Source organism: Mobula birostris, unplaced genomic scaffold (genome assembly GCF_030028105.1).
Source record: "Mobula birostris isolate sMobBir1 unplaced genomic scaffold, sMobBir1.hap1 scaffold_4804, whole genome shotgun sequence".
Classification (NCBI taxonomy): Eukaryota; Metazoa; Chordata; class Chondrichthyes; order Myliobatiformes; family Myliobatidae; genus Mobula; species Mobula birostris.
The window spans coordinates 8,251-22,632 of record NW_027277930.1 but is presented as its reverse complement, the minus strand read 5'-3'; the positions used below and the strand labels follow the sequence as shown (position 1 = coordinate 22,632).

Sequence of the window (14,382 nt, the reverse complement as noted above, 5' to 3'; positions counted from 1 at the left end):
GGACGGCCAGACGCTGCAGGGACAACCTTCCCTCACCAACATGGCGCGGCGAGTGAGGCGATCCTTCCTCAGTCATTTAGCGCCCAACGATAACTGCACCCAGCTCCCTTTCCAATATGGTCGACAGCCGCGTATTTACTAATGCGCATGCCTCGGGCCTCGGTGCATTGTGGGTTGCGGGGCAGCGAGGTACCGCCGCCATTTTCTGCACCGGGGCGGGGATGCGGCGGTGGGAGGGCGGTGTCGGAGGCCCGGTGGGGAGTGGGGACTGACGGGTGCCGGGGCCCGGGGAGCGGTCCGATGCAGGGATTGAGCATGATGGGGCAGCGGGGCAGCTCCGTCTTTCGTTTTAGCTGCACGCTGCAGGCCGATTTGCCGCCCGCCGAAAGGGGCGGGCCATGTACTACGGGGCTCTAATTGTCACTAATTGCCAGGACTGAGGTTGCAAGGAGGTGGTGGTGTTTGGCGGCATTATATAATATATTTAAACTAATTTCTGTGTGTCACGTTTATAATATATTCGGCTACTGATGCAAAAGGTAAATTTTCATGGCATTTATACCCTGTGTGACGATAAACTGCCTATTGTGTCACTCCTGCCAACAAGGAAGACCAGCACTGGCGTTTTTCAGTGCTCATCGCGCCTGCATGCCAACTTTTCTTTTGGTGATTCCTGCTCTAGAAAAACCAGACGCTGCTCTCTGGTATTGGGGCCACTGCACAGGATGGAAAAAAGCTGCGGGAAGTTGTAAACTCAGCCAGCTCCATCATGGCCACTCGTCTCCACAGCATAAAGGACACCGTGAAAAGGTGGTGCCGTAAAAGGGCAGCATCCATCATTCAGGACTGCCACCACCCAGGACTTGCCCTCGTCTCATTGCTAGCATGAGGGAGGAAGTACAGAAGCCTGAAGACACACACTCAATGATTCAGGAACAGCTTCTTCCCCTCTGCCATCAGATTTCTGAGCGCTTCATCAGCCCATGAACACTACCTCACCAATGTGCTCTCTTTTTCTTGGCACTACATTTATTTATTTTGTAATTTATAGTTTATTACTCAAAGTATAGTTTATTAGCTAAATACGTATGAATAAACAACCCTGAGATTCTTCTTCCTCACAGACAGCCACAAAACAAAGAAAACCGCAGAACCAAACTGTTGAAAGAAAAACATCAACCCCGCCATGCGTGAAAAAAAATCACACAAACTGCAACAAAACAAAACGAGTGGAAAACGCAGGGTATAAAACACAAACTCAAAAGGCATATCCCAGTTCAGCCCAATGTTTATTACCTGCAGACTGCCCCGATTCAAAAATCACCCAAAACCAGCAACAGGAAAAAAGGGAGTGACCAGAACCGGGAAAATGAATTGGAGTGAATTCAATCTACGAACCACGTTGATTATGTATTGCAATATTCTGCTGTCTCAAACTAATAAATTCAATGCCATTGTCAGCAGTATTAAACCTGACCCTGATAACTCAGACCCTGGTAAATATTCAAGTTCAGCTTATTGTCATTCAGCCAAGCGATCTAGATCAAGATGCGCCACACAGGACCATAAGAACATAAGATATAGGAGCAGAATTAGGCCATCTGGCCCATCAAATTTGCACTGCTGTTTCATCATGGCTGATCCAAATTCCCTCTCAGCCCCAGTCTCCCCGTATCCCTTCATGCCCTGACCAATCAATCTATCAACCTCAGCCTTAAATACACATAAAGGCATCATCCACAGCAGCTTGTTACACGGAATTCCACAGACTCACCATTCTCTGGCGAAAGAAATTCCTCACCATCTCCATCTCAATGGACATCCCCCTGTTCTGAGGCTGTGTCCTTTGGTCTTAGACCCCCCCCCCACAGAAAATATCCTCTTCGTTCAATTGAGGCATTACAGCATTCGATAGGTTTGAATGAGACTTCCCCCCCCCACCACCATTCTTCTGCATTCCAGTGAGTACAGGACCAGAGCCATCAACTGGTCCTCATTTGGTAACCTTTTCATTCCTGGAGTCATTTTTGTGAACCTCATCTGGACCCTATCCAATGTCAGCACATCGTTTCTTAGATCAGGGGCCCAAAGCTGCTCACGATACTCCAAGTGAGGCCTCACCAGTGCCTTATAAAGCCTCGAGATTACATCCTCTCAAAGTGAATGTTTTCATTGCATTTGGCTTCCTCACCAATGACTCAACCTGTAAATTAACCTTTAGGGAAACCTGCACGAGGGTGCCCAAGTCCCTTAGCACTTCAGATTCTTCAGTTTTCTCTCCATTTAGAAAATAGCCTATGCTTTTATTTCTTCTATCAAGGTGCATGACCCACTTCCCGACACTGTATTTCATCTGTCACTTCTTTGCCCATTTTCCTAATCTAAGTCCTTCCGCAGCCTCCCTGCCCCTCCGCCTAACTTCGTATCATCTGCAAACTTGGCCACAAAGCCATTGATTCCATCATCCAAATCATTGATATACAGCATAAGAAGTAGCATTTCCGCCACCGACCCTGTGCAACACCACTAGTCACCAGCAGGCAGCCAGAAAAGGCTCCCTTTATTTCCACTCCTTGCTTCCTGCCAATCAGCCAGTGCTACAACCTTTCCTGTAATGCCACTTTGTAAGCAGTATCATGTGTGGCCCCTTGTTAAAGGGCTTCTGAAAATCCAAGTACACAACATCCACCGATTCTCCTTTGTCTATCCTGCTTGTTATTTCTTCAAAGAATTTCAACAGATTTACCAGGCAAGATTTTTCCTTGAGGAGACCATGTTGACTTTGGCCTATGTTATCGTGTATCTCCAAGCTCCCCAAATCCACATCCTTCCAATCGACTCCAACGTTTTCCCAACCACTGAGGTCAGATTAACTGGCCTATAATTTCCTTTCTTCTGCCTTTCTCCCTTCTTGAAGAGTGGAGTGTCATTTGCAATTTTCAGTCCTCCAGAATCATGCCAGAATTGATTGATTCTTGAAGGGTCATTACTAATATCTCCAGAACCTTTTCAGCCTCTTTCAGAACCTGGGGTGTAGACCATCTGGTTCAGGTGACCTTCAGTCCTTTCAGTTTCCCAAGCAGCTCCTCCCTTGAATGACAACTCCACTCACTCCTGTACCTTGTCAGCCTTGAACATCCGGCAAACTGCTGGAGTCTTCCACACTGAAGACTGATGCAAAATACTTATTTAGTTTGTCCACTGTTTCCTTGTCCCCCTTTACTACCTTACCAGTGTCATTTTCCAGCTGTCTGAAATCCACTCTCACCTCTCTTTTACTCCTTATATATCTGAAAAAACTTCTGGTATCCTCTTTAATATTATTGCTAGCTTACCTGCATATTCTATCCTTTCTTTCCTTATAGCTTTTTTTTTCAGGATTTTTAGTTGCCTTCTGTTGGTTTTCTAATCCTCTAATTTCCCACTAACTTTTGCTCTATTACGTACCCTCACTTTGGCTTTTATGTTGGCTTTGACCTCCCTTGTCAGCCACAGTTGTGTCATCCTTCCTTTAGGATACTTCTTCTTTGAGATGTATCTATCCTGCGCCTTCTGAATTGCCCCCCCTCTGAAACTCCAGCCATTGCTGCTCTGCTGTCATCCCTGCTAATGTCCCCTTCCAATCAACTTTGGCCAGCTCCTTCTTCATGCCTCTGTAATTCCCTTTACTCCACAGTAATACTGATACATCTGACTTCAGCTTCTCCTTCTCAAATTGCAGGGTGAATTCTATCATATTACGATCACTGGTCCCTTAGGGTGCCTTTACCTTAAGCTCTCCCCTAGTGGGCCTAACCACAAGCTGCTCTAAAAAGCCATCTTGTAGGCATTAACAAATTCCCCTTCTTGGGACCCTGCACCAACATGATTTTCCCAATCTACCTGTATACTGTATTGAAATCCCCCATGACTATCATAACATTGTCCTCTTGATACGCTTTTTCTATCTCCTGTTTAAATTTGTAGCCCACATCCTGGATACTATTTGGAGGCTTGTATATAACTCCTATTGGGGTCTTTTTACTCTTGGAATTTCTTAACTCTACCCAGAAGGATTCTACATCTTCCAATTCTATGTCACCTCTTTCTCAGGACTTAATTTCATTTTTTTACCAACAGAGCCACCCCACCCCCTCTGCCTACCTGCCTGTCCCTTTGATACACTGTCTATCTTTGGATGTTAAGCTCCCAACTAAAATCTTTCAGCTACAACTTAGTGATGTTCACAACATCATACCTGCCAATCTGTAACTGTGCTACAAATTTATCTCCCTTATTCCGTACACTGCATGCATTCAAATATAACACTTTCTATCCTGTATCTATCACCCTTTTCAATTTTGCCCCTATATTACACTTCAACTCATCCCATTGACTGCAATTCTGCCCTGTCATCAGCCTACACACCACCTCTGTTTGTAAACCAACTGTCCCATCCTCAGCCCTCTCACCATGATGGCCATCCTTCTGCCAAACCCTCTCCAAAAGCACCAGCAAACCTGCCCACCAGGATATTGGTCCCACCTGGGTTCAGGTGTAATCTGTTCCTTTTGTACAGAAAATACCTTTCCCAGAAGAAATCCCAATGATCCAGAAATCTGAACCCTTGCCCCTTGCACCAGTTTTTCAGCCACACATTCACCTGCCAAACGTTCATATCCTGACCCTCACTGGCATGTGGCGCAGGCAGCAATCCAGAAATTACTACCCTTCAGTTCCTGCATTTCAGCTTTCTACTTCGCTCCCTAAAATCTCTTTTCACCCTTCCTACCCATGTCATTGGTGCCCATATGTACCAGTGTCTGTAACTCACACTCACAACACAAATAATATGCAACATTAAGGTTAGTTTATGTAGATTCACCAGCACACAGTGATAGAGCAGGGATTTTGTAAACCTCTGTGAGCTCAATTCTCAGCCTCCACTCCAGGGAAAACAGTCCGAGCTTATCTGGTCTCTCCTTCAAGTCCTGGTAATGTCCTCCCCAGCTTAATCCAATCCTAACAACAGCGGGGTGACCAGAACTGAACACAATACTCCTAGTGCGGCCTCACCAACTGATGCACCATCAATAACTCCAGAAGACTGGAAGTAGAGTAAATACTGAAAGGCTTTTATTAGCAGTAAAATGTGACCTCCTCCATGCTGAGTATCTGCCCCTGGACCGAGAGGAGGGGCAATGGCACAATCGCCTTTATTCAGGGCTCTGTGGGAGGAGCCACAGGAGCAGTCAGCAGAGGGTCGTGTCCAGACAGGTAACCCAGTTACAACCTATATATATATGGTTTACCACACCAACGTCTTGTACAACTACAACATAACATCCCAACTCCTGTACTCGGTGCCCTGACTGATGAAGGCTAGTGTGGCAAATACCTTCTTCAAAGCCTGTGACTCTACTTTCAGGGAACAATGTTCTTGTACCCCTGAATTCTACCTCTGTTCTACATCAGAGACTCCCTCCCTCTAGCATCCAGGCCATGCTCTCTTCTCACTACTACCGTTGGGCAGGGGGTACAGAACTGTTAGGTTCCACACTGACAGGTTCAGAAACAGTTCAACCATCAGGATCCTGAACCAGCATGGATAACTTCACTCACCTCAATACAAAAGGGATTATTTACTTATTTAGTGATGTGGAACAGTGTAAACCCTTTCAGCCCCTCGAGCCACGCAGACCCAGCACTCCCCCCACCCCCACAAACCCAATTAACCCTAATCTCATCACGGGACAATTTATAACGACTAATTAACATACCCAGTACGGCTTTGAACTGTGGAGGGAAACCAGAGCACCTGGAATTCACTCAAGCATTCTGTAGGGAGGATGTACAGGGACTCCTCACAGAGGGTGATGGGATTGAAGTCCAAACTCCTGGTTGTCATAGCATCATGCAAACTGCTGCGTTGCTGTGGTTACGTGCTCTCTAGACTCACTTTACAACACATCTTCGCAGTGTTATTTTTATTTCCACCATTTGTCTTATTTTGCACGATAGTTGTTTATCAGTCTTTGTTTATGTCCAGTTTTTCATAAATTCTGTTGTATTCTTTTCCTGCAAATGCCTGCAAGAAAATGAATCTCAGGCCTTGAAAGACCAAGATGGAGTGAATGTGGAAAGGATGATTCCTTTCGAGAGTGAGTCACAGCCGCAGAAAAGAGGGGTGTCCGTTTAGAAATGAGATAAGGAGGAATTTCTTTAGCCAGAGTCTCATGAATCTGTGGAATTCATTGCTGGCTGTATCTTCTCGTTTTATGGTATATGGTAACATAAACATCCTTTGAAAATAAATTTAGACTGAACTTTGAACAAGAGTTGTTTAATTCTTCAGTTAGTGGGGACATCTGTCAGTTCCTGCGGGGTGCTGCTGATTTACTAAAGATGTTACCTGATGAGGCGCAAAACCCAATGCATGTACGGGCAGAAAATCATAAACATTAAAAGGCCTACAGATGCAACAGACACAAAATGCTACAGGAACTCAGCAGGCCAGGCAGCATCTATGGAAATAGTGGACGTTTCTGGCCGAGACACTTCTTCAGGACTGGAAAGGAAGGGAAAGACGCCAGAATAAAAAGGTGGAGGAGGAGCAGAATATATTTATTCGTTCCATAGTTTATGGGGTGTCCAGGGAGCAGTATCATCGCTGGTGAAATCGCTCTCCTCCTCCGAATGGCGGGCGATCCGGACCAGCATGCACAGCGCCATAGAATCCGGTCCGGTCTGTCCGGAGAGGAGAGAATGCGCATGCTCAGCAGTCTGCGGCCTGTGACAGAGGCGGCGGCTCCTGAGACTCGGTGAGTGGAAGGAGGAGGAGGAGGAGGAGGAGGTGGAGGAGGAGGAAGAAGGGGAGGGGAGGGGAGGGGAGGGAGGAGGGAAGGAAAGGGAGGGGGAGGGAGTAAGAATAGGTTGAGGGAAGGGGATGAGGAGGGGAGGAGGAGGGAGGGGGAGAGGGGGAGAGGGGAAGGGGTAGAGGGGGAGGGAGGGAGGGTAGAGAGGAGGAGGAGGAGGAGGAGGAGGGAGGGGGAGAGGGAAGGGGAGGAGGGGGTACAGGGAGGGGCAGGAGGGAGATGGGGGAGGAAGGAGATGTCGGGGGAGAGACAGGAGGGGTGAGAGGAGGAAGCAGGGTCGGATTTAAGAACACTGGCGAGTCATTAAACAAGTTGTTTTGTGGCAGCAGTTCAGTGCCAAACATAGAAAATAATATAAATTACATATATTAATAAAAACAATTCAAAAGACAGCAACATTATTGAGGTAGTGTTCATGGGTTCAATGTCCATTCAGAAATCTGATGGCGGGAGTAGAAGCTGTTCCTGAATCATTGAGTGTGTGTTTTCAGGCTCCTGTGCCTCTTTCCTGGTGGTCACAGTGAGACAAGGGCCTGTCCTGTCCTGAGTGAAGGGGGCAGGGTCCTCAGTGACAGGTGCTGCCTTCCTGAGGCATCACCCTTTGAAGATGCCCAGGGTGCTGGGGAAGCGAGTGCTCATAATGGAACTGGCTGAGTTTACAGCCGTCTATGCTCTCCATGGTACCTCTGTAAAAATTTGCTAGACTTTGCTCCTCAAACTCCTCATGAAATACAGCTGCTGTTGTTGTGCATGGATGTGTTAGACCCAGGATAGATCTTCAGAGACGTTGACCCTGGAGAATCACCCTTTCCATTACCGACCCACTGATAGGGGTTGGTGTGTGTTCCCGTGACTTCCTGAAGTCCACAGTCAATTCCTTGGCCTTACTGACTCTGAAAGTTGATGCGACACCACTCCACCAGCTGATCTATGTCACTCCCGTACGCCTCCTCATCAACACCTGAGATGGTGTCGTTGGCGGACATGTAGGTGGTGCTTGAGCTGTGTCTAACCACACAGTCGTGTGTGTGGGGAGGGTAGAGCAGTGGGCTGAGGGTGTGCCATTGAGGTGCGCCAGTGTCGATGGTCAGCGAGGAGGAGATCTTATTTCCAATCCGTAACTGACTGTGGTCTCCCAGTGAGGACATCAAGATCCAGCTGTAGAGGGAGGTACAGCGGCCCAGGTTTGGGAGGAGGTTGGTGAGAACTGAGGGTATGATTGTGTTGAATGTTGAGCTGTAACCAATGTTTATTGCAGCCAGATGTAGGTATTACTATTGCCCAGGTGGAGTGCAGAGCCGAGGAGGAGAGGAGGGCAGGAGGGTGAGCGAGCGAGGACCATGTGCATACTGATCCTTCCTCCTCACCCCGCAGAGGCTGATGGATGGCGAGGAGGTGCAGGAACGCCCGGAGCCCGGTCCACAGACCCGCCAGTGGGCGCCAAAGGGAGCAGGAGGCACCCGTTCGCCAGCGGGGGGAGAGGGAGGAGCAGGGGGCCGCAGCGGCCCCCGTCGGCGCTGCCGGCCCGACCAGCGTGGTTTCATCTGCTCTGACTGCGGCAAGACCTTCGAGCACTCATGCCACTTTGAGCGCCACCTGCGGGTGCACACGGGCGAGCGGCCCTTCAAGTGCCCCACCTGCGACAAGGACTTCAACCACAAGTCAAACCTGGTGCGCCACGAGCGCACGCACACCGGCGAGCGGCCGTTCCGCTGCCAGACATGCGGAAAGGAGTTCAGCCAGCCCTCCAATCTGGTCAAACACCAGCTCACCCACACCGGCGAGAAGCCCTTCGGCTGCCAGACCTGCGGACGCGCCTTCAGCAGGCTTTCCAACCTCGCCACCCACCAGCGCACCCACACCGGAGAGCGGCCCTTCCGCTGCCCCGTCTGTGCCAAGGATTTCAGCCAGTCCTCCATCCTGCGACGTCACCAGCGCATCCATACCCGTGACAAGCCCTTCCACTGCCCGCTCTTTGCCGGCGGCCGGGCGGGGCGCGGGGCCCTGACGCTCAGAGGGTCTGAGGGCGACAGGTAAGCAGGGAGGGAGCGATCATGGAGCAGAGAGCATGGGTAATCAGGAGGAGAGGGAGGGGCAGAGAGAAAACCCAACACCCGGGGACAGAGAGGGAGTAACGGCTGATTCATACTTGTGCATCAAGCTTGCGCCGTAGCCTACGCAAGTGGGCAACGCTGTTGTGAGCATTTATACCTGTGCGTTGGTGTGTCTGCGTCGCTCTGCAATTCGCGCACGTCACGCATGCGCCCACACACCTGCCCGCGCAAGGCTTCATGGTCATGGTGGTCTTTCTCGGGATAAACAAGTTTAAAGCGAGCATCTTTTTTCGTAAAAGCGAAATGTGTCCTCCATAATTTCAGAGGTCTGTGAAGCTTTATGGAAAGCATTGCAGCCAGAGTTCCTTCCCTGCCCTTCAGTCGCCCAATGGGAAGCTATTGCAGCGTAGGAGGAAATATGATGCTACCAAGTGGACCAATCACAGTTGTTGTGGTCTGCGTTGCCGCAACGCGTAGTTACATTTTGGGAGAGGTGCGCGTCAGGCTACGGCATAGGTATCCGCATAGGCTCTGCGTAGGGTTCAGGGCTACGCCATACCTACGGCGTCGATCTGACGCACAAGTATAAATCGGCCTTCAGATACTCCTACATCGACAGAGGGAGAGAGAGAGATAGACCCCGATACCCAGAGAGAGAGAGACCTCGATACCCAGAGAGAGAGAGAGACCCCGATACTCAGAGAGAGAGAGACCCCGATACCCAGAGAGAGAGAGACCCCGATACCCAGAGAGAGAGAGAGAGAGTGAGAGAGACCCTGATACCCAGAGAGAGAGAGACCCCGATACCCAGAGAGAGAGAGAGAGAGAGACCCCGATACCCAGAGAGAGAGAGAGAGAGAACCCGATACCCAGAGAGAGAGATAGACCCCGATACCCAGAGAGAGAGAGACCTCGATACCCAGAGAGAGAGAGAGACCCCGATACTCAGAGAGAGAGAGAGAGACCCCGATACCCAGAGAGAGAGAGTGAGAGAGACCCTGATACCCAGAGAGAGAGAGACCCCGATACCCAGAGAGAGAGAGACTCCGATACACAGAGAGAGAGACCCCGATAGGCAGAGAGAGAGAGACCCCGATAACCAGAGAGAGAGAGACCTCGATACCCAGAGAGAGAGAGAGACCCCGATACCCAGAGAGAGAGAGAGAGAGAGAGAGAGAACCCGATACCCAGAGAGAGAGAGAGACACCGATACCCAGAAAGAGAGACACCAATACCCAGAGAGAGAGAGAGACCGATACCCAGAAAGAGAGACTCCGATACCCAGAGAGAGAGACCCCGATACCCACAGGAGAGACTCCGATACACAGAGAGAGAGACCCCGATACCCAGAGAGAGAGAGAGACCCCAATACCCGGAGAGAGAGAGACCCCGATACCCAGAGAGAGAGACCCCGATACCTAGAGAGAGAGACACTCCGATACCCAGAGAGAGAGAGACCCCGATACCCAGAGAGAGAGAAAGAGACTCTGATACCCAGAGAGAGAGATTCTCTCACATATACCAATACCCAGACAGTGAGAGAGTGTCACGCCGAATTCCAGAGACACCCCGATAACCAGAGAGAGAGAGAGACCCCGATAACCAGAGAGAGAGAGACCCCGATAACCAGAGAGAGAGAGAGAGACTCCGATACCCAGAGAGAGAGAGAGAGATTCTCTTACATATACCAATACCCAGACAGAGAGAGAGTGTCACGCCGAATTCCAGAGAGAGACACCCCAATGGCCAGAAATAGAGAGAGAGAGAGGCATTCTGATTCCCAGAAACAGACAGACACCCAGCTACCAGAGACAGAGAGATACACACTGATAACCTGAGAGGCAGAGAGAGAGATCCCAGTGCCCAGACATAGAGAGAGAGAAGCATCCTGAAACCCTGACAGAGAGACAGACACCCCAATACCCAGAGAGAGAGAGACACCCCGATACTCAGAGAGAGAGAGAGACACCCCGATACCCAGAGAGAGAGAGACCCTGATACCCAGAGAGACCCCGACACCCAGAGAGAGAGAGACACCGATACCCAGAAAGAGAGACCCCGATAGGCAGAGAGAGAGAGACTCCGATACACAGAGAGAGACCCCGATACCCAGAGAGGGAGAGAGAGAGAGACACAGATACCCAGAGAGAGAGAGACCCTGATACCCAGAGAGAGAGAGAGACCCCGATACCCAGAGAGAGAGAGAACCCGATACCCAGAGAGGGAGAGAGAGAGAGAGACACCGATACCCAGAGAGAGAGACTCCAATACCCAGAGAGAGAGAGAGATTCTCTCACATATACCAATACCCAGACAGAGAGAGAGTGTCACGCCGAATTCCAGAGAGAGACACCCCAATGGCCAGAAATAGAGAGAGAGAGAGGCATTCTGATTCCCAGAAACAGACAGACACCCAGCTACCAGAGACAGAGAGATACACACTGATAACCTGAGAGGCAGAGAGAGAGATCCCAGTGCCCAGACATAGAGAGAGAAGCATCCTGAAATCCTGACAGAGAGACAGACACCCCAATACCCAGAGAGAGAGAGACACCCTGATACCCAGAGAGAGAGAGAGAGAGAGAGACACCCCGATACCCAGAGAGAGAGAGACACCCCGATACTCAGAGAGAGAGAGACACCCCGATACCCAGAGAGAGAGAGACCCTGATACCCAGAGAGACCCCGACACCCAGAGAGAGAGAGACACCGATACCCAGAAAGAGAGACCCCGATAGGCAGAGAGAGAGACCCCGATAGGCAGAGAGAGAGAGACCCCGATACCCAGAGAGAGACTCCGATACACAGAGAGAGACCCTGATACCCAGAGAGATAGAGAGAACCCGATACCCAGAGAGAGAGAGAGAGAGACACCGATACCCAGAAAGAGAGACACCGATACCCAGAGAGAGAGAAACTCCGATACACAGAGAGAGACCCCGATACCCAGAGAGAGAGAGAGAGAACCCGATACCCAGAGAGGGAGAGAGAGAGAGACACCGATACCCAGAAAGAGAGACCCCAATACCCAGAGAGAGAGACCCCGATACCCAGAGAGAGAGAAACTCCGATACACAGAGAGAGACCCCGATACCCAGAGAGAGAGAGAGAGAGAGAGAGAGAGAGAGAACCCGATACCCAGAGAGGGAGAGAGAGAGAGACACCGATACCCAGAAAGAGAGACCCCAATACCCAGAGAGAGAGACCCCAATACCCAGAGAGAGAGAGAGAGACCCCGATACCCAGAGAGAGAGAGAGACACCCCGATACCCAGAGAGAGAGAGAGACCCCAATACCCAGAGAGAGAGAGAAAGAGACTCTGATACCCAGAGAGAGAGAGAGAGAGATTCTGTCACATATACCAATACCCAGACAGTGAGAGAGTGTCACGCCGAATTCCAGAGAGAGACACCCCGATAACCAGAGAGAGAGAGAGAGAGACTCCAATACCCAGAGAGAGAGAGAGATTTTCTCACATATACCAATACCCAGACAGAGAGAGAGTGTCACGCCGAATTCCAGAGAGAGACACCCCAATGGCCAGGAATAGAGAGAGAGAGGCATTCTGATTCCCAGAAACAGACAGACACCCAGCTACCAGAGACAGAGAGATACACACTGATAACCTGAGAGGCAGAGAGAGAGATCCCAGTGCCCGGACATAGAGAGAGAGAAGCATCCTGATACCCTGACAGAGAGACAGATACCCCGATACCCAGAGAGAGAGAGACACCCCAATACCCAGAGAGAGAGAGACACCCCAATACCCAGAGAGAGAGAGACCCCGATACCTAGAGAGAGAGAGACACCCTGATACCCAGAGAGAGAGAGACACCCCGATACCCAGAGAGAGAGAGAGAGACACCCCGATACTCAGAGAGAGAGAGAGAGAGACACCCCGATACCCAGAGAGAGAGAGACCCCGATACTCAGAGAGAGACTCCGATACCCAGAGAGAGAGAGACACTCCGATACCCAGAGAGAGAGAGATACCCCGATACCCAGAGAGAGAGAGACCCCAATACCCAGAGAGAGAGACACCCCGATACCCAGAGAGAGAGTGTGAGGTGCCCAGATACCAGAGAGGGAGGGAAGCAGATACCGAGACATAGGGAGAAAGGAGGAGAGAGTGTGAGCTGTTGAGGGAAGGGAAGGAGATGGGATGGTGGGTGGGAAGTTGAACATTTGACCCTCCCCTTCATCCCTCCCGCAGTGTTGCAGATGAGCAGCTGATCTCGCCAGACGAGGACCTGGACCCTGTGCAGTGCCAGGAACCTGAGCCCTCAGATTCTGAGGAGCCAGAGCCAGCCGAGCTCTTTATCTGCTCCGACTGTGGTAAAAGCTTCAAGACCATGGCCCTCCTCGAGCAGCACCAGATCGAGCACTTGGGCGAGGCGCCGGTGCCCAGCGCTGACCGCTAGCATCGGGACCAACCCCCCCAGTGGTGAACTCAGACTCCCTCGCCATCAAGCAGTGGAGAGCTCAACACACTCCCCCACAAGCACCCCCCACACCCCCCGCACCTCGGGCAATCACCATGCCTCATCTCACCGGTCTGGGATCGAGGAGTCGATGAGTTCTTGGTAGTTGGAGATGTGCTGAAGTACTCAGATCGGTGGCGGGAAAGTGCCCCACTGCCCTAACATACATTCTCCCTTGCTGCCTTTCGTCGAGGGGAAAAGATCTCACTCGTGGAAGTGGAGCGAGGTCTGGACACCCTCCACAGAGGAAGTATCCAGCCGCCCCGTGGAGTACGGTTATCGTTTTTAACACAGCAAGTGAGTGGCAGTGTGGCAAGCTAATTGCCTTCGTGTAAGAAGGAGTAAGTTAGAAGTCTCTGTTACTTTTTTTCGTTCCAGTAACTTTTTTGTTTATGTAGCCGTTAATGTAAAATAAACCTGGTCAGTTTACACTTGGACTCGTCCTGGTGGAGAATCTCGGTGTGACTCACTCCCCTGACCACACTCCATCAGTATGGGGGAGTGTGTGTCTGCAGTTTAAAACTCCATTCCCTCAGTATATGCATCCCCCCAGACAGTGTGACCCTCCCTCAGTACCGAGGAGTGTTGTCTGTGCTTTAACACTCCATTCCCTCAGTATATACATCTCCCAGACAGTGTGACACTCCCTCAGTACCAGGGAGTTTGGGTCCAAGTTTGAGATTTCATTTCCCGAGTATATATATTTCCCAGACTGTGTGACACTCCCTCAGTACCGGGGAGAGTGTGTCCAGGTTTAACAATCCTTTCCCCAAGTTTTTCAACTCCCCAGATTGTGTGGCACTCCCTCAGTACCGGGTAGTGTGTGTCTGTGGTTTAACACACCATTCCCCGAGTACATACAGCACCCCAGACAGAAACTCCCTCTGTCCCGGTGAGTGTGTGTCTGCAGTTTAACACTCCATTCCCTGAATATACCAATGTCCCCAGACAGTGTGACGCTCCTTCAGTATTGGGGAGTATCTGCAGTTTAAC

The 14,382-nt window shown here is 50.5% G+C and overlaps 1 protein-coding gene across 2 annotated transcripts; it reads left to right on the top strand.

Moving 5' to 3' along the window:
• Nucleotides 1–6,737: 6,737 nt before the first annotated feature.
• Nucleotides 6,738–13,818, top strand: LOC140193259 (uncharacterized). 2 transcript variants are annotated; one of them, XM_072250640.1, is made up of 3 exons: nt 6,738–6,800; nt 8,113–8,887; nt 13,122–13,818. In XM_072250640.1, the coding sequence occupies exons 2-3, from the start codon at nt 8,235–8,237 to the stop codon at nt 13,327–13,329; spliced, it is 861 nt and encodes a 286-aa protein (XP_072106741.1). In that variant the 5' UTR covers nt 6,738–6,800; nt 8,113–8,234; the 3' UTR covers nt 13,330–13,818. The 2 variants fall into 2 exon arrangements, with proteins under 2 accessions (XP_072106741.1, XP_072106742.1); XM_072250641.1 differs by having other exon boundaries at nt 6,747–6,800; nt 8,229–8,887.
• The last annotated feature ends 564 nt before the right edge of the window (nt 13,819–14,382 follow it).

Bases quoted from the DNA above. Each gene is read 5' to 3' on its own strand.
- LOC140193259 (XM_072250640.1), top strand. From the start codon at position 8,235: ATGGATGGCGAGGAGGTGCAGGAACGCCCGGAGCCCGGTCCACAGACC. The intron at 8,888-13,121 runs GTAAGCAGGGAG...TCCCTCCCGCAG, and splicing joins AGAGGGTCTGAGGGCGACAG to TGTTGCAGATGAGCAGCTGA.